This window comes from Lepidothrix coronata, unplaced genomic scaffold, assembly GCF_001604755.1.
Source record: "Lepidothrix coronata isolate B3197 unplaced genomic scaffold, Lepidothrix_coronata-1.0 Scaffold61, whole genome shotgun sequence".
NCBI lineage: Eukaryota > Metazoa > Chordata > Aves > Passeriformes > Pipridae > Lepidothrix > Lepidothrix coronata.
Genome location: NW_016690241.1, coordinates 2,219,078 through 2,238,840, shown reverse-complemented (window position 1 = coordinate 2,238,840; position 19,763 = coordinate 2,219,078). Strand labels below are relative to the sequence as shown.

Here is a 19,763-nt window from a genome sequence, read left to right as displayed (position 1 = left end):
TTGGCGGGACCGGGAGGCGGCGGGACGGATCGGCCGGACCGGGAGGGCGCGGAGCGGCCGGCGAGGGCCCTGCGAGGGGAGGGAAAGGCGAGTGCCACCGGGAGGCTGGTGCGGGTGAAGTGGGCGCTGGGGAGCCGGGGCGGGCGGCGGGCTGGTGGTTGTGGCGGCGGCTGGGCCCCGAGCGGCGCCACGTGTGTGGGTGCGTGGGTGGGGGCCGGGGTGCGGGGCCGCCTCTGCCCTCCTTACCGCCTTCTCCTGGGTCCGCGTTTCTTCCAGTGGTGTGTCTGTCTGTCCGCCTGTCCCACGTGCCCCCGCCATGGCCGCGATCTATTCCGGGATTTACTTGAAGCTGAAAAGCGCCAAGACTTCTTGGGAAGACAAACTCAAGCTGGCTCGTTTCGCGTGGATTTCTCACCAGTGCTTCCTGCCTAATAAGGAGCAAGTGAGTACTTTTTAATGGTAGACAGTGAAAGAAGAAAACCCCGATAGCGAATCAATTCATAAAACCCAGATGTAGCTTTTGACCATAGACAGTAGTGAAAATATAGCTCTGATTTGTGATTTTGACAGCTCTTGATTTCTCTGTGGTTATATGAAATGTGTTTTATAACATCATCTTTCAAGTAGCCTCAGCAAAAAGACCTGCATTAGTGCAGGATGAAAGAGGCTTTCGCATAGAGAGGGTGGTCTGTGTGTTCTGTCTCCCGGGAAGATGAGCAATCGATGTCTTCAGAACTGTCATTGCCACTGGTTATTACATCCAGTACAGGACACTCCAAAGTCAGATGCTTCTGATCATAGTTAAGAACAAAGAAGTTCAGAGTGGGAGAACTGACTGTAGTTAGATGTGTGGTCTCTGGTGCTCTGAACTTGTGCGTGAGCAAAGAGCACACAGTGGCTTCTTGGGGTTCACCTTGTAAGGTAATTTGGTGTTCTCTTCATGGAACCCACCCTGTCCCCTTAGGCCTTTGGTTTTGACTCTGTTTACCGAAGGTCTGTGCCGTGTTTCCTCAAGTGAAGGATATCTTGTCCTGCTCCTCCAGCCCTGGTAGTATTGTGGGGTCTAGGGTTTGCACTGTCTGAGACCTGCATTTTGGGTTCTTGTTATTTCAGTTACATAGAGTATTAAACCTAGCCACATACTATCCTTTTGTTTTTAAATCAGTAATTTAAATTAGTAGGTTTCAACCTTTTCCAGTTTGCACATGTCTAAATTCCTAGGCCTGAATTTCTAGATGGTGAATTCAGACATATAAAGAGGAGGATGTGAACAGAATAGCAATTGTCAGGAAGTGAAAACCGTCTGATTCTCTAAGCTTTGATTGAAAAGACTACGCTTGCTAACTGGTATTACTTGTCAGAATTATGCCCTGATGGAAGGTCCGTAGGATGTTGTCTCCTGAAAGTTATTTTGAAGTGGTGCAGGGGAGCACAGGGTCAACATTAGGTTTAGAATGAAAGTTCTCAGGAATTGAAAGCTACAGGGGTAGACTTCTCTGCTCGTTCAGAGCCTGTTCTGCTTGGAAGTAGCACAGTTCTCAAGACACAAACGCTGTAGCTGTGAAAAGGTACTACTTTTGGTTTTGTATGGGGGTTATTAAAGGTTACTTCCCTTCTGTTAACAGGTATTACTCGATTGGGTAAGCCATACATTGGTTTCAAATTACAACAAAAAACTGGAACTGGACGATGAAGTTGTTGAGAAACTCTGGACATACCTAGACAATGTTATCCATAGTAGAAGACTACAGGATCTCCTAAAGAATGGGAAAACGATTGGTCTCAGTTTTTCAATTGCACAGGTAACTAAAACTGTGAATATTTGGTACTATACTGGGTAGCAGTGTGTATCTTCTACAGTACATGACTCTTCCTCACAGTTTCAGGTGTTACTTGAAATATATAATAGTTAATCTGATGGCTTGCAGGACCTCTGCTAAAAGTTCCTCTATTTCTGTCCTGCAATACAGTTTTATATTAGTGCAGCACTAAGGCTAAAAATGGTAGAGCGTCCTAATAATAATCTTCCTCTCTGTCTTAACTTCTTCAGACTAACAGAGTGAACTGCTCTAAGTATTTAAATAGATAAATAAAGGCTCAGTTTCGTATGTTGCTCTCCTGTATTACTTACTGCTTGTAATAGCATTTTGCTTGGGAGTTTAGGGAGAGACAGATTTTCTCTCACTGTAGGGCTCATCATGTGTTTGGCTTGAGTATTTGTGCACTGTGACGTGTTGTTCAGCAGACCCTGCAGCTTCTTATGATGACTCTGAATGGTGGTGGCACTGAATCATTATGCATCTTAATCATATAATTATTTTAGCCTCAGCTGAAAGTGAATGAGAGTGACTTCAGTTACAGTTTAGAACTGAACCAAACACTTCTTTTTTGGCTTTTTGGTTAAAGAAATAGCAGAAATAGTGAATGGCTGCAAAAGCAGTGAAAATAACTGGAAAAGGACCCTTTTAGTTGTGATCAGGTTGAAATGAAGCAGGAGAAGATTGTCTTTACCTGCAGAAATTGAATTGTGAAGTACAGAGAAATGGTTGGATGAATCTGTGCTTCAAAGATGTTATGCAGAAAGTGTGCCAAACTTAAACATGGTCTGGGTATGAAAACCTGGTTTCTGGTTGAAGATTAGTTCAGAGGTACAGGACAGGGTTCCCTAAAGACCAAGGACAGAGATGTTAGAGGGTCCAGTGGAAAGAATTTATTGATCTGTTCTAGTCCAGTGGGTTTTCAGCTGAGGAGGGTTTTCAGTGAGGGCTTCCTCCCTCATCTGGTGCTGCAAACAAATGCAGGGACAGCAAAGCTTGTGGTTTGGAACTTGCGATGTGAGAGGCACAGGAGCAGCTTGTGGCAAGTCCCTGGTTCTTCTTTGTTGCAGCTAGAGCTCATGGAAGGTGTTGTTGGTTCATTATGATCTTTGTATGCAAAATTGACTGTTTTTTTGGTCTTGTTTTTGTCTCTTTTTTCCCAACTTCAGGTCATAAACGAAAGGTTATCGGAGGCTTGTTCTCAAAAAACACAGCAGAACATTGGCACAGTGCTGAACTGCTCCAGTGGCATCCTTTCTACTCCTTCACTGTGCATCATTTACACAGCAAAGTGTGAGCTTTTGGTTGATCTCCTCAGCAAGCTGTGCAAGCTGGCATGTCAGCAGCTGTCTTCTGACAATGCTGTGGGCTGTCAGTTGTTCAGCGTCCTCCAGCTTACCTTTGCTCAGTACCTCCTGATACAGAGGCAGCAAACCAACCCAAATCGTGTGTTTGGGCAAGTGACAGGTCACTTGCTCCAGCCATGTCTGCTCCTGAGGCACTTGCTGACTGTGAGGGCTTGGACACAAGCAGATGATAACCATGTGCGTCAGCACCTGAGCAGGGAAATCCGAAACCAAATAGAAACTTTGCTGCAGGCTGGGTTGTTCCAGGCTGAGCTTTTCTCATCCTACAAAGAGGAGCTGCTGCCAGAACAGGAAGTCCAGGAGAAGAAGAAAGGAGCTTTTAAAAGTCTTTTGCTACCAGTCAACACAGTGCAGACCAATCTGAGCAGTGACTTTTGTGAACCTGCTCTCCATGGAGCGGTTGTGGCTGGTTCTGTGTCCCTGCTATATAAGCTCTTTCTGGACTCATACTGTAAGGCAGAAAACCACCTTGTGTGTTTCCACATGTTCAGCAGGCTTTTTGGCTGTCTCAGGCTCTCTGACCTACAACAGGGAGGGAGGGAAGATATGCTCTCACCTGTGGACTGGAGCACAGAGCTGCTTGCTTTGGAGCAGCTTCTGAGCTTGGTGCTCAGCAGTGATATCTATAATGTCGCCAGTGACCGTATCCGGCACAAGGAGGTGCAGTTTGGGTTTTATCGCAAGCTGGCGCAGATGTTGCTGACACACTCCCAAGCTTCCATTCCCGCTTGGTTCAGGTGTCTCAAACTCTTGATATCATTAAACCACCTTATAGTAGACCCAGACCTGGATGACTTAGTGTCGTCAGCTTGGATTGATGCCGAGGCCTCTGAGCCACGTACGAAGAAGCCCCAGGAGACTCTCATCAACACCGTGTTTCAGACTTACTCCAAGCTGCGACAGTTCCCACGGCTCTTTGAGGAGGTGCTGACAGTCATTTGCCGCCCAGCTGTTGATGAACTGAGGCCACCCATCTTCTCTGCTGGCCTGACAGTAAAGCTTCGTGAGTGCCTCCTTGAACTTCCACCCAACCAGATTCTGGACATTTTGTGTCTCTTTGTGGAGAAATGCCAGACCCTTATCATTCCTGCAGTTGAAGGGTCAACTGACATGGCCTTGAAGCTGATGGCAGTGTGCTCCGTGCTGCATGCTTTTCTGTTCAACATGAGGAGCCTAGATGATGTCACTCCTTCTCCTGTGGTGCTTCGCACTCAGAATCTGTTGGCAAAGATACTGAAGGGAATAATTCAGCCACTGATGGAGCTGCTGCAGGCTCCTAGAAGAGAGGAAGAGAAGTCAGACCTTTGGCTAAGAAAGGCCAGTGACACTACTCTCCTCCTTGTTTACACTTGGGTTGAGGTAGACACTCTGTTTGGTGTTAGCTGCAGTAAATATGTGTCTCCAACAGCCGAAATTGCTGGTGCTGTTACTGAACCTGCTGCAAGGCAGGGGCATTTTAGCATTTCAGCTTTCCTCCCTGGTTTGAGGGCACAGTCTTGGGAGAGAGTTATGGAAATAGCAAATAGTTTTGCCTCCCCTAGTAAATATTGCTTAGAACTTCTCACACTTCAGAAAATGAAGATGATCTTAATGCAGGCCAAAGCTGACCTACAGGCCTTGCAGCATGCTGCAGCTTTCATCCTGGAGTCTGGGAGATCCACCATGAGCAGAGGAGAATCTGAACCGTGGGATGGAGATATCAGTGTGATAAGTGATCTTACTTACCCCACAGCACACTGGCACCTTGTAGTGTCCAACTTGACTATCCTGTTGCCGTATATTTCCTTAGAAGATGTAGAGTATGTTGCAAATGTGCTTCTAGAGACATTAATGCTGGCCAAAGCTCAGGAGGCTGCCATGGACCAGGAGCCTTCCATCAGCACTGAAAAGATATCTCTTGGCTTGATGCACAGCTCTTTTCTTCCAGAAATGAAGATCCTACACTGTGCTTTTCTGACCAGACTTATTATTAAGTTTTCTACGGTGCTGCCCACTGCTACCAGGGATCCGGTAGATCTGCCACTTCAGCAGCTGTTTGCAAGTAATATCCCTTGGCATGAAGAAATCCTGGCTCCTTGCAAAACTCTTGACCTGTTGGAAGTACCATCAGAAACCAAACTGCTGAAGGATGAGCTCAGCTTGTCTTGGAAAACTTTGGAGAAAGTTGCCCAATATATAGTACTGTTAGCAAAAAGTGGCTGCCCTGTCACCCTGAAAGAAAGTCAACTAGAAAACTGCCTGGGTTTGCTAGACATTTTTTCTCTTCTGAAACTAGACAGTTTTCTTCCCTCTGACTGTACTCGGTGTTTTCTGGTGCTGCTGTCCCTGCTAGCCAATACCAGGGCTAGTGTCTCTTGCAGCAAATTGTTATTGCTGAAGTTTTTAAGTACTTGCCTCCACCTCCTGAGGTGCCTGCAAGCTGGCAGGAATGCCAACTCTGTTTTTAAGGTGTTACATGCCAGTGATGTTCTTGAGGCTGTCATGACCTCCCAGTTTACAGCGAGCAAATTCTTCTCTGATGTTTTGACTGTTCCTCTTTGGGCACAATATCTCCAGGAATTCCAAGCTTTTCTGGAAGACTTTCTTCAGACGGTAATTGAAAGACGACAAAGTGTGAGGCTCAACTTGGAAAAGTTCATATCTTTCCTGGTAAGCTGCAAGCCAGACACCAGTGCAGCCAAAAGCAAAGACCGGAAAAACTGGAATCCTGCAGCTGAGCAGTTACTGCTCACGACATTCACCACACTGTGTCACGTTGTCACGCTCTACCTTCAGCAGCTACCAGAAAAGAAGCTACATTCTGCAGATGTGCTGTCTGCTCTGTTGGAACCCGTAGTTCTGCAGATGGTCAGAACTGTTGAACATGGTCTTCAGAGTAACACTCCAAACCAGCTTTTGCCTGTAGCATTCATACCATCTGTCACTACTCTCCTCAAAGCAGATCTGAGCCATCCTGTCAGGAGGGGCTGGCAGAAGGAGCCCAGTGGGTTTTTGGAGCAACCTCGTATTAAACTGTACCAAGAGTTTTACTCTCAGATACTGAGAGAGCTGCCCTGTGCAGGACATAATCTGCAGTTCCTTCAGCCTGCATTGCAGTTCCTAACAGTCTTCTGCTCAGTGCCAGAGCTGTATCCTGGAAAAGAAACTGCAGTCATGGTTGGTGTTGCCATAAAAAAGCTTCTCTCTGGTATGAACACTCTCTTTCTCCAGTTCCTTTGCTAGTTTTGCAGTGCAGAGGCGAGTTGAAAGCCATTTAGCAAAGCATACAGCTTTTTGAAAAGTCTATATTTGTTTAGTTGTGCTAAAGCAGCAGGCTGTCCTTTTAGAAATGCATAACAGGAAGCTTTACAAGGAGACAATGTTGTGGTACATGGACCACAGCCACCATCTAATTTGATCGTGATCTTCTGAAAGATGTAAAAATCTGAATAAAGTTTAGGTCCTGAATTATCGATGTAGAGCATTTTGACAGTAACTGGAACATGATAACATTTCTGGATGTAGAGCTGAAGATGCAGTGTCCTACTTGTGTAGTCGATGTAGTAGACACTACTGAAGCAGTTGATGTGCCCCAGGTCAGATCAGAAATGTCCTATCTGGGGATCTTGGAGGATCTTAAAGTAAAATACTCATCTACTTCGGTAGGTGAGGTTATAGAATAGTGGAAGTCACCTAACTTATGGATGTTGAATGCCCATAATTCTGATAAAGTCTGTGGGAAATTGGCAGGTCTGTCCCTTTATCCTCATTAAATAAAGAGCCAGGGCTAGAAATTACATGAAAAACCTCTTCTGCCGGCTGTGGGAGCTAATGACTACTTTATAGTGTCTCTTTCAGAAAGAGAGCTGAACACAGCACAGGTGTAACTGTTCTCTTTGACTTCTTCAAACTATCGGAATTTATTCGACTTGTTACTGACATGCTCTAGTGCAGTGGTCTCCAGACATTTTTGATTGTGCATACCTATCATTAAAATTAAAGATTGAGCATGCAGCCTCAATATATATTTACTTATAAATTATATACACATACTGCTCTAGTGGTATACTATGTACATTGCAAAACATACACATAGAAAGAGTATAAAAAGCATGAGACAAAGATGAAATAAACACTATTTTTAATGCTTTATTAAAGATACTTTATTTATAATTCCCACATCCCAGTGAATTGTCTCATAGACACCCTGAGGGAGTGCACCCTACTGGGGAGGCTACTGTTGAAGTGAACTACAGTTGTGATCTCAGTGCTTATATTGGCATTAAGTAGTTAAGAACAGAGCATGGCTTTCCATGGAATGGAGATGAGGATGTGTTGACTCTTGTAATTTTTCTGCTGATTTTTCTCTGTCTCATTCTGTGCCTCATATTGTTAGTGTAAGATTGGTAAAGTTCTTTAGCTTGGAGACATAATGAATCACTGCAAAAAGCTGTAATAATTTTCATTAAATAAGTAGAGTATTCAATAAAAATAAATATTAATTCCTGTTGAAGAAGATTTTTGGCATTGCCACAGATCCTGTGGATACTTGCAGAACTAAAGAACAAGCCGTCAAAATCAGTTGAATTATGAGCTAGTCTAAGACTGTCTATGTAGTAGTAATTGAGTAAGTGGGGAGTGTGAGTTAGGCTCAGCAGAGACCTAACTTTGTGAGCTTAATGTTTTTGTGATTTGTGATGGATTTCTGGCCACCATCTAGTAAAGCCCTGCAGCTTGTTTAGCCTGCTCCCTTGGCTTGTGCACCTGCGTTAGTGTGGTATTTCTGTACTACTGAAGGCTTTTTTATTGGAATGATGGCTGCTCTGTGAACCCAAGGATAGGAAATACTTGAGGTCAGCAAATCATTGCACTAGTGGGGAAAGAGGTAAAGTGGGGAGCCTTCTGTGAATCTGAGTGTTAAAAAGGTACCCATAGAGCTGTTTTATTTTCAATTTGCCCTATTCTTACCTGTGGAAGTCTATGTGTTGGAAATTGATTTCTTTTGTCTCTTGAATATGCAGATCCTGCAATCACAACCCAGGTGATCCGAAGCATGGAGATGGAGTTGACAGAGGTGCTTGTCCAGCTGCTGGGAAACTGCTCTGTTGAGGAGTTTTATGCCATAATGAGGCTGGTGCTACAGGGACTGGAATTGAGGAATGTTTGGCAACAGAAGGCTAAAGTAAGGCATGAGCTTACTGTATTGTCAACTTCCTTCTTCAGTGTGCTGCACCTTGAAAAAAAACTGTTGGCTGAATGACATTTGATAAATATTTTTTCCTCTTCCTGCTTTATGTTCAGTGATCAGGACATATTAATTTGTATGGATAAGAGCTTGGTGACTGCTGAAATACGTTATGGATATAAATTGAGGGAGGTGGAAAGATCATGGAAACCTACTTGAAAAATTTTCTGTCCATTTTAAGGACTGCAGTCTTAATTCCATGTACTGTCAACAGAAATCACACTGCTGTGATGTTACAGGCCATGCTGAAAGCTCTTTTCTACTTTCTGATCCAAGCTCTTGCACAACAGATACTAGCAGTCAGTGGATCTTCTTAACAAGATTAAAGGCACTTTTAGAAATGCTGGCATTTTTAAGTAAAACCAAAACTACCCCTATGCTTTTGTTAGTTGTCTCTAAAGACTACTCAGTAATAATCAGATACCACTCAGTAGCTTTATAAGCTCTGTGCCTTTCTTCAGAGCAGCTTAAGCAGCAGTGGTGACTTGTGAAACACTTTTGGCAAAAACACCAGCTGTATGCTCTGTAGAAAGCTCAGTGACTTGAGAATGAAACCTGGATTATACTTGGGGGGTTGTCTGGCTCTGTCTTATTTGTCAGAAAGTGACACAAATATGCTGCTTCAGTTCTTGATATATCTTTTTCAAAGTGTATCTGGAATTCCTGTACTGTGCATATAATTCCTGCCACCTGAGTATAGCTTGCAATATGCTTCTTTTATCAGTCTGTATAAACAACTAGCAAGTAAAAAAAGCCCTGCTGCCAAATGCAATGTTCTTAGTGTATAGTAGACTGGTATCCCTGTATTCCCTCTGCCTCCCTCTGTTATCTAGTGGCAGTTGTATGAGAAGGCTTTCATTTCTTAAAAATCATGTAAGCCTTTTTATACAGCAAATTAATTCTGAAATAAATGTGCCATGAAGTACATTTGGGCCAGTGCTGCTCAGCATATTGAATTTTGTTGAACTGCTACTTACTTCACAATTTCCAAAGAGATGTACTGGTGGGAGGACTTTCACGTGTCAAGGCTCTGGTAATGCTCAAAAGTGCCACTGACCTTGAAAGGGCTCTTCTGTGCTTGAAAGGAGCCAGTGCACCTAGTACCAGTGACTGATCCTCTGCTTTCTGCAGGAAGTATTGTCAGCTGTTACCCTAACTAAATTGTTGCTTAACTGCCCATTAAGTGGAGACAAAGTGAAAGCTTTCTGGTTTACCAGCCCACAGATAATCACAGCTTTAGCGGTAAGTATCTCTTCATTGTAACTTAATTACCTATTCCTTTGTTAGAGTCTGTAGCAGTTACATCTATTGTGCACAGAGGCACACAAGAACAAAAACATTGTGGATACTGAACAAATCCATGCCTCCGCCTCCCTCAAGTAAATCTCCTCCTGTAAGTGCAGTGTGTAGGTCATTAACTTCTTATACACAGTAATTTTATGGAACTGCACCATGTAATATGGAGCTTGGGAGAAACTTGTTAGACTGCAGAGCAGACAGTCTGAGTGTCTTGAACTTCTTCCTGTCCAAAGGAGAAGGTAACTGTCAGCCACGTGTTGCAGCAGAAGCCAACAACAGCAAAACAAAATAAAGAAGTGCTCATACAAAAAAAACATTCACTGTATTGTGAAAGGGAAACTTGATGGAAAGTAATCAAACCCAAGTTTCCTGTCTTTCATTTGTACAGCATATAAACCTAGGGATGCAGGTTTTTCTCCTCTTGTGGTGATGATGTTTCTAGACCAGAATTTATCAGAGGTTGGCTCTGCAATGCATGGGAATCATGAGCATGCCGTGTCTGCCCTTATTTGATAAGTCTGCATGCTTGTAAAGGACTGAACTGTCAGTGCATTTGTTTAAGGAGGTGCAAAGAGGTGCTAGTTGTCAAGGGACTGGAGAATAGTTGCAATTCCAGTTACACTGCAGTGTTGGTTTGAAGTGCATCACAGGCATCCTTGCCCAGGGTGCAGTTGGACGAAAATGGCTCAGGTGCAGGAGTCTGCCTGCCAGTCCAGCTTGCACCAGTCTAGTTCCTTTGGCTCCAGTCAGAGCATTACGGTTCTCTGGTGTTCGAACACTGATGATAGGTGGCTAATGTTTTCCTCCTTATCTGTTTCTTCTTCTTGTAGATGCAAACCAAAGAGGCCTGTCAGGACCCATCACTGATTTCCATCATAGTTGTACCTATTCTAGAGACTGTAGCAGCTCTGCTAAGACAAGGAGAAGGGGTTCTTGTGAATCCACATCATGTGTCATTGGCATTCAGCATTCTCTTAACAATCCCTCTGGATCGTCTGAAGTTAGAAGACTATAGTGGTGTCTTCCTGGGAGTCCATGAAGTGCTCTTCTCTATTGTGCAGTGTCATCCAAAGGTATGTCTGTGAGGGGATGGGAGGAGAGGAAAAAGGTATGGTATCAGTTTGGCCTGGCTTTCTTGCCAAGTCCAAGCTGTCCCTTCCCACCTCCCGCTCTTTCAAGTGAGGGAAAAAAAACAAACCATAGAAAAACTGAAAGAAGCCCTAACGAAACAGGATTATATAAAAAATATATATTTACATATATTTACAATTATATATACAATTTGAATATATTGTACACACAATAGGGAGCTCCCAAGGGAAAAAAGGGAAAAGAGAGGGGGAAAACAGGGATAAAAAAAAACCCAAAAGAAATATCCTCCAAATATACACCGTTAATAGAGAGCTAGTGAATAAATAAAAAAAACCCGAATTAAATACTTCTCTTAATGAGACAGCAGAACCGTGGGAAGCACCAACCAACTCCCCCACGCCTCCCAGAGGGACCGGAGATAACGGCAGGTCTAAGCAGGCAGGCCTTGGCCCATACAAGCAAAGACCGTCTGCAGAGAGACCTGTCATCTTCAGCCACCAGAAGAGAGAAAAGCGCGAGCTCTCTTATCTCCACCTTGTTTGTATGTTGTGTTATGCTAAAGGATGATATGGAATACTTCCTTAGATTTCTGACTCCCGTTGCTAAGGAAGGCCTAAAAAAATCCGAAAGCCAACCCACTACAGGTATAAAGAACAAACATAACAGTGATAAGAATTTTTTTAATAGTTGTCTTGAAATATTTTGTCCTTATAGTATAAAAGTAAATTGTACTGTTTCTTATTTGAAAGGCTGGGAATCTCAAAATCACATAATTTCAGTCACTCTTCTGCTTTGCTTATGCCTACATTGTTCTTTGGCAGTGCATTTCTTATCAGCATCTAACAATGTATTAGAATAAAATTTCCTTTTTCTATGATTGGTTTCTAGAAGCACAAATGGCTCAGGCTGTGGGACCTCATTCTCACTGGAGGTCAAGATTCTGCAGTGCTCTGAAAACAGGGCTTAGACACTGTTGAAGGTGGTGACCTTCAAACGTTGTACCATTCTGGTATTCTTGTCAGCTTTCTGGCATGGGAAAGGGAAGATGTGTCAGGAGTTGCATGGGACGGAGATACTCCTACATGGAATATGTAGGCAGAGATGAAAAAAAAAGGAAAGGGGCTTCATGCATTTGTATTAGGACTGTGAGTGGGGAAAGTTAAAGATGGGGAAATGGCACATTCTAAAAGCAAGGCAGTATGCATTGCTAAAATGCTCTTACAAAAACCCTGTGGTAGAAAGCTGCCTATCCAGGCTGTTTTCACACAGTGATCTGTAGTGTTACTGGAACCCATGTTCTGTCCCATGTTCTGTCAATCTGTCTGGCTATGTCTTCTCTACCAGCAAGGACAAATGCCCTAGACATTAGGCTGTTAAATCAAATGCTGCCTTGGAGAGATGAAGTAACTCTAATATGATGTTGCTATTTATATTTGATTATGGCTAGGAATGTGGTCCTACTCCTGGATTCTCATGTGCTAAACACTATGGATGCAGAATGAAAAGATAGTGTCTACCTCTACTCTCTCACTCCCTTTACTATGTAATCTGATGGTTTTATTTCATGTCTTTTGCAGGTGCTGTTGAAAGCAGCACCATCTTTTCTGAACAGTTTCCATCGTCTGGTTGTTTCTGTCATGCATGAAGGACGTCAGAAAGGAGACAGAGGTACTGTATTTTTTCCACCTTTATGATACATATATACACTGTAATTTTATGTGTTCTGGACTGGGAGATGCCAAATAGGGCACATCAGAATCAAAGTCCTCAAAGCCTAGCTGTGGCATTGAAACTGTTAGCCCTGTCTGTCCTTTTTTTTAAAATTGAGGATGAGCTTTGTGGTGTCATGGGCTTATGAAGAAAACTGGGGCTCCTGCGGAACTGCATGCCAGCAGTACTGCTCTTGGTGAATAAGTTATTCTTCACTGACTGGCTGGCAAGCAGACAGGAACCAGTAAGGCTTGCTGTGCCCAGTTTCTGCTCTTCCGATCAACCCCTGTGCCTGGACACATGGTGGCTGTGAACTCTGGTGATGCATGCTAATATTTGTGAGTTATAATCCCAAATCGATCCTACTAAGTGGAGTTTCTTAAGACTGCAACTATGTTTACTACAGACCTGAATTGTCACCGTTCTGTGCTAAGTATAAAGCCAGAACATTATACATATCTGAAGCATCAGTTGGGGTTAGATGATATATCTGTATGGTTAAGGATTTGGAATTAATGTAGTTATATATCCCAAAAGGAAGGAAAAAAAAAAAAAGACTTATTACTGAAAGTTATTGAAGTAGCCAAGTAAAAGATGTTCACAGTGATTTAGGTAGTCATTCTGTGCTTTATACTGGTCAGGACACAAATACCCTGCCATTAATAGTGGTGAGTTGCTGAGACAAGTTGACTTCATGGCCTGAAACTGATTGTATCCTGGCTTTCCACTGGTGTCCCGCAGCCTATGCAATGTTCAGATTTATCTCAGCTGATATGTTGCCCACAGTTGTGGGCAAATGTAAGTGTATGTATTTGTCATGGAGCAATATAGTAGCAAAGGCTCAGTGATAAAGGAAAAGGTATATTAAACTGGTGCCAAACTTTGAGAATTTGCTTGCTTCTACGATATGTTTGCATAAGGCAAGGATCACAGGAAATTTACAGATATGCAGCATTGTCAAGTTGAAAAACGTGCTGTTTATCTTTGCAGGATTTTTCTGTTTTTGTAAGAGATAGCATGAAAGTAATTTCTGGATTTCCCTTCTCCCTTTTTTGTGTTGGCTCTCTTCATTCACTGCCTACTGAGTAAATTCTCAGCTGATCTCACCAGTCTCACTTTAAATATCTCCAGTGGTGTGGCTTCTGCTGCTATATGCCACGTAATAGATCTCATCAGGAAACTTTCTTAATATGCTTTTTCTAAGAGATGTCTTCTGATTTTCTGTAGGTAGAGAATATAATTTTCCTGTCTCCTTTTCTCTCCTCCACAGTGCTAGTTGGGACTGAATCATGGATAGGACCATAACTGCTGGTTTTGGCACTTTAACATCTATAACAAATAGTTTTTGCCTTGCAGTGCACATAGACTTAAAATCAGTGTGCTCTTACAAAACAACCATTTTGAGAGATGTGTATTGTGTGTTGTGGGAGGCCTTGCAACTGTGGCTTCATAAGAAAAGAAGATAAAATGACAAGCTGTCCTTGGCCTCATGTAGTTCAAGAATCATGGAAGAGTGGGTGATTCTTCAAGGGTTTTTTTCCTAGTGTTTTTAAGCCTCAAATGCCAGGCTGCATCTCACTTTTTGTTTTAGGCAACACAGATGAGTTTGAAGTTATACTGCAATGTGCACACTTGGTGGAACGGATGTATACTCATATTGCCGCAGAAATGGAGGACTTTACTGTGTTTTCTGCTTTCATGGTGGCTCAGTATGTGACTGAACTGCAGAAGGTATGTTCTCATCCATCTTGAAAGTGCCATAGTGTTGTGCTGGCTTTGGCGTTCCTATTCCAAAGGCAACTGTGTTAAATTTTGTAAAATTTGTGAAGTTACAAAAGTTGCTTTGGTTCATGGAGATATGGGTTTGATCCAGACCGTTATTTTGAGCACGAGTTCCTGAGAATCTTTCTTACCAAACTCCTGAAAACTTTCTAAAGGTGTGGACTGTGGGGGTTTTTTAAGGTTAAACAATGCAATGCCCAGTTACAGAACTGCTTTGGATGTTGCTCTTTCTTCATAGAATCATAGAATGGCTTGGGTTGAAAGGCTGAAAGATGACCTTTAAAGGTCATCTAGTCTAAACCTCCTACAACGAGCAGGGACACCTTCAACTAGATCAGGTTGCTCAGAGCCCCATCTGATTTGGCCTTGAATGTTTCCAGGGATGAGGTATCCACTGCCTCTCTGGGCCGCCTGTTCCAGAATTTAACCATGGCTTCTTTATACATCTGGTAGTTAAATTCATTTCCCAGTTAGTCTTATTTGTGCAGGATTGATAGCAGTTAGGGGCCCATCTGGTAAAGTAATGGTGGAAAATTCTCATGGAAAATATCTTTTAATCTGATCCAAATGATAAAGTGAGTGGAAAAAATGTTACCAAGCCAAGAATTGTTAGCTTTTCAGTAATTCTCCTTCTATACCAAAGCTATCACTGCAATTCTTACTGAAAGCAACTACTACTGCTACTATGGATGCCAGATCCAGGTCAGTAGTTTCTCACATTCAGACCTAAGTTCAGCTTGTAATTTTCTTCAGCCTGATGGATTTAGATTTCACCAGGGTTTGAATGCTGCTTGTGGCGCAAGTACCTGCAAATTGATTATTTTTGGCTTCAGCCTGGGCATGGGCTGAAATACAGAAAGGAATATTAGTCTTTGTTTTTATGCCCTGTTGCAAAAAATATATTCCAACTGGTGCTGTGTTTCTGAAGGATTATGGTGTAACCAGTGTAACTAACCATAAAGGTTATTACAGAAGTTAAACTTGTTTGCCTTTTTTATTGCTTATCTTTTTTCCAAGGTTTGGGAGCAAAACAATTGGAGATGTCAGTTTTTAGCTATGTTATGTAGTGTTCCTGATAAGTTGGTTACTGTTTACATAGTGAACATGGTAGTTTAGCAAAGGGGGAGATTGATGTTAAGACTACTACTGCTCTCCTTAACCATCTCTGAACTATGTAATCTGTTCATCATTGAGTGTACATCAAATGACCTTTTTAAATTGAAAGGACACTTGCCTCAGTATTAACAGGAGTACAGAGTCTCATGAGAGTTCTAGGAAAGTTCTATGCAATACTTTCATTGGGAAATGGAAAGTGATGGATGATAGGTGAAACCACAGATCAGTAATGTATGCAGTGGGACCTTTGGGCGTGTAAAGGGGAATTAGTGTAGTGAGCCATCAGATGCTGTGACAAAGGAGTGTTTTCTGTCTGACAGAGCAGATAGATCACAAGTAGGTGATGATTTATTGATGATATATATTATTTGCTCGTTAGACTGGTGAGAATTGATGAATATCAGAGGAAGGGGAAGCCTCAGCATGCCTGTCTTAAGTGGGGCATGTACACATCTTTCATGTTGCTCTGCAGAGGGAGAGAAAAACTCCTTCAACTATTCATGTCTTCTGAGACTGGATCTGTGGCTTTCTGCCTGTGATCTGAAGATCCTGGGGGGTCCATCAAAGATAACTGAGAAAACATGTTTGTAAATTTAAGTCTCTATATGGGCATCTTCACACTTACTGGAACCCTTTTAAGGGTCTGCAAACTAGAACTGATGAAAGCTACTGGCCTAAATAGTCACTTACTCCTAAAGTGGTTGTGTAACGGCTCCCTCAGTGCTTCCTCTTTATACCATGAATTATTTTGTATTAATCTAGAAAGATTCCTTGCTGGAGTGGGTGGCATCTCTTTCATTCTGTTGACAGTGCTTTTCGCTTGTTGCCTATGAGCTGTTGCTTAATTCAGCAATAGTGAAATACCTCTTCACACATTTAATGTCTCACATCAAGAGCTCTGTAATGCTTGACAAATTGGTTGTGCTAACTATATAGACCATAAACCTCTTACAAGTATAATTAACTGCCAGCCAGTAGTGGCAGCTGTTTAAATCTTTAGCTCTGCTTCCCATGGTGTTATTGGTGTTTATAGGAAACTGCAAAGTGAGAATGGCCCAAATAAGGCATGGATCCAGATGAATTTGTGATCTGAGGGATGCAGTTCCATTAACTGCAGCTCTGAGGTAGCTCTGTATCCCAAGGGGGGCATCTGGTCCATATTGTCAATAGCTGTGGGTTTTCATGTCCTTTTTCACTGCAGTCGTTTCTCTGCCCTGGGAGGGGAGAGCCCAGCCTAGTGCATTCACTGGGAGCTGTGGTGCTCAACTGTTCTCTTACATGCATGGTGTAGGGAGAAATAACATCTGTTGTAAACCAACCAATTGATCAACTGATAGAGACGCAAAAAAAATTACAACCTTTTAGATTGCAAACTCTTCAGGGTCACAGATCCAAAGAAAGGCTTATATGCCTTAATGCCTGCTATTTGTTTTTTCTAGCTATGTTAGTGGGCCTAATAAAATATATTAGCTGTTCCACATTTAGGGCAGAAAGAGAGCAGGAGCCTGTCACAGTGATTAGGAGTGCACTTCATTAGCAGAAAGTTTATTAGTTGCCTAAGGAAGAAAGAACCCTGAATTTTAATGATAGCTTTTTATGTAATTTTCATTAGGCCTGGAGTGAAGAGGCTTACATCTGGAGGCATAAAGCTAATTTTGGGATTCAGCAAAGATAAGACATGGTTCTGCAGCAAAAATAACGTGATTATGCCAGAGGCCAGCACTGTCTCAGGCAGTGAAGTATTTAGGAAGTGATTTGTGAGCGCAGGACAAATTTCAATTAGCCTGGAGCACCAGAGGACTCCAGAGTCAGCACTGATGTTCCTGGTTTTAGTGGCAGTTCTGCTGGTTGTGGGGTTGAGCAGGGGTAATGTCAGGAGCAGGGCACGGAATCTTGAGTCATTTTTTGTATTCCTTCAACTTTCTGCATGACTTCAGACAAGATGCCTGATTCCCGGTGTTAAAACAGATTAAGGAAATGTACATCTCCTGAGCTTTTTGAAAGCTTCTTTTATTAAGGCTTGTACATTGAAGTCTTCAGATAAAAATTGTTAGATAAGTATCAAATTATTAAGTGATAAGTTAAAATTGTTTGACTACCCAATGTAAATGATAGGGCAGCCTAAAGGAAGTGCTCATTTGAAACTGAGACTTAGTAGCATACAGCCTGTGTGAGACATACAGGATCTACTGAAATGTGTAATCAGGGCAAGTATTGTAGGGTTTTTTAACTTTGATTCCAGGATATGTCTTTGCCTCTGGCAATGTATATAGTAGTACTCTCATAGATTTTATTGCAAGGGCTGTGCTTGTTCTGCAAAACATGTTTACAAAAATCAGGACAATACTGCACAAGTCAAAATCTTGGATTTTATCTAAGGTGGTGTTCCAGATGGTCTGATGCACTGAATAAATTGTTTTCAGCATTTAGTATATACTGACTGTGGAAATGGTGTTTTTGTGCCTTTTTTGTCTTCAATTTTAATGCAATTTGTTCTTCTTATAGGTAACTTTGCACCCAGCTGTGAAGACTCATCTCACAGAAGGAATATATCACATCCTTGACCTTTGCATTGAACGAGACATCAAATTCTTAAATGCATCATTACCAGCAGGTGTAAGGGAGGTCTTTAAGGATCTGTATAATGATTACAACCACTACCACAAAGCAAAAAAGCAGGGGGAGGAAAAGTACACTGCATGATGAATCCTGTCTGGTGCTGCGTGACCAGTTATGAATTGACCTTGCAGCCCTCAGAATATCGTCAGCCGTTGTTTGGTTTGGGATGACTAGTAAGACCGAATCTGAAGAGGGTCATAAACATTGCCTTTATCTCTATACAGCCAGGCTTCATAATGAGGAAGAGGGTATGGGGAGGGAGGATGTGCTGTTTGGTCTGGTCCTGCTGTGTGCCACAAGTGGCAGAACTGCTGTGCCTGTGCTGGCCCCTGATGAACTCTCTGGGAGCGCTGGGGCGCTCACTGCTCTTTGGCAGCAGATGGCAGGCTTCAGCCTTTGCCACATCACAGTGGAAGCAATAGTCTGGTGTAAAAGCCAGCGAGGGATATAACCCTGCTTTCACTTACATGGTAAGCAGAATTAAAGCAGTTAAAGTGGTTATTTTTGTACCCTGTTATTTTACATTTTGTTACTGAAGAAATCTGTGAGTGTTACACAGCTGTGCAGTAGGTTACTGTGCAAAACTGTGGAAATAACAGTAAAATATATGAAAGTTTATATCTCTTTGCATCATTGATTTTACTTTCGAGCCCAGCCCTGGGCAACCTGATCTGACCTATTGAATTTCCTTCCCAAATGTATTATCCTGTGATCTCATGATAATCAAAAAGACTGACTGCTTAGAGGTCTGGTTGATTTACTGTTATTAAGCAATTACACTTAGTCATCTGAGCTGTGGTCCCTGTGAATGTACATTTTTAGTTTGTGACAAATGCTAATTACTGCTGTTACTATCTGAGACCTTTTTGGTCTAAGCTGAGCCTTGTTGCTTTGCATTCACTCTAGGTTAAGAGCAAGCCCTAGACTTATTGCAGCTCAGCTGACAATAATTTAATAAGCAGTAGTAAACTAATCACATTTGAGCCTTTAAGAAGCTTTATAAAATAGCTCCCTTTCATTAGCTAAACTACAGAAATTTATTTGCTTGAAAATGATAGAGACTGAAGATCTAAATTTCTGTATAAGTGGTAAAACAGTCTTCACACATACGTGGAGTTAATAGAAAGAGCTCAGTACTCTCACATGATTATCTGCTTTAATCCATAGATAGGGGGTGGGCAGGGGAAGACTGGAATGTGGCTTACCACTTTTACTGGGTCCATCTGCCTCATGGTAAGGTCCAAAGGATGAAGTTTGTCTGGGGCAGGAAATTCCACATGGCTCAGATGAGGGAGGTGAGGAAGGCTGGCTAAACTTCATCCTTTGGACTGAAGATGACTCTCCTCATCCTGAAAAAGCATCTTGGAGAGCTTTGATACTGTGCAAGCACTACTCAGAAGCAGTAATAGTGGTATGTTATCAACACTGTTCTAGCCACAAATACAAACCACAGCACCTTCTGGGCTGCCACAAAGCAAGTTAACTCCATCCAAGCTGGACCCTGTGCACCACTGTGCCACTTCTGTATTTTATTTCAGAGCTGAAAAGCTGATGTGGGCCAGTGATGGGAGGGGCACTGCTGCCCCACCAGGCAGTGGGACAGTGACGTAGGTCCCAAAAAGGAAACATGTATGAGCTGGGGGCAGCCAAATGAGCACCAAAGTGGGGAGTTCTGCAGGGTGAAGACAATTAATGCGTCAGTTAAGTGAAGGAAGGTTATGAACCCTGGGGGAGGAT

General features: G+C 42.6%; 1 protein-coding gene across 2 annotated transcripts; it reads left to right on the top strand.

Moving 5' to 3' along the window:
• Nucleotides 1–7: 7 nt before the first annotated feature.
• On the top strand, nt 8–18,643 carry URB2 (URB2 ribosome biogenesis 2 homolog (S. cerevisiae)). Of its 2 annotated transcripts, XM_017817461.1 has the most exons (10): nt 8–87; nt 277–442; nt 1,626–1,802; nt 2,987–6,371; nt 8,185–8,345; nt 9,540–9,650; nt 10,538–10,780; nt 12,377–12,467; nt 14,101–14,240; nt 17,913–18,643. In XM_017817461.1, the coding sequence occupies exons 2-10, from the start codon at nt 317–319 to the stop codon at nt 18,108–18,110; spliced, it is 4,632 nt and encodes a 1,543-aa protein (XP_017672950.1). In that variant the 5' UTR covers nt 8–87; nt 277–316; the 3' UTR covers nt 18,111–18,643. The 2 variants fall into 2 exon arrangements, with proteins under 2 accessions (XP_017672950.1, XP_017672951.1); XM_017817462.1 differs by lacking the exon at nt 9,540–9,650.
• Nucleotides 18,644–19,763: the final 1,120 nt, after the last annotated feature.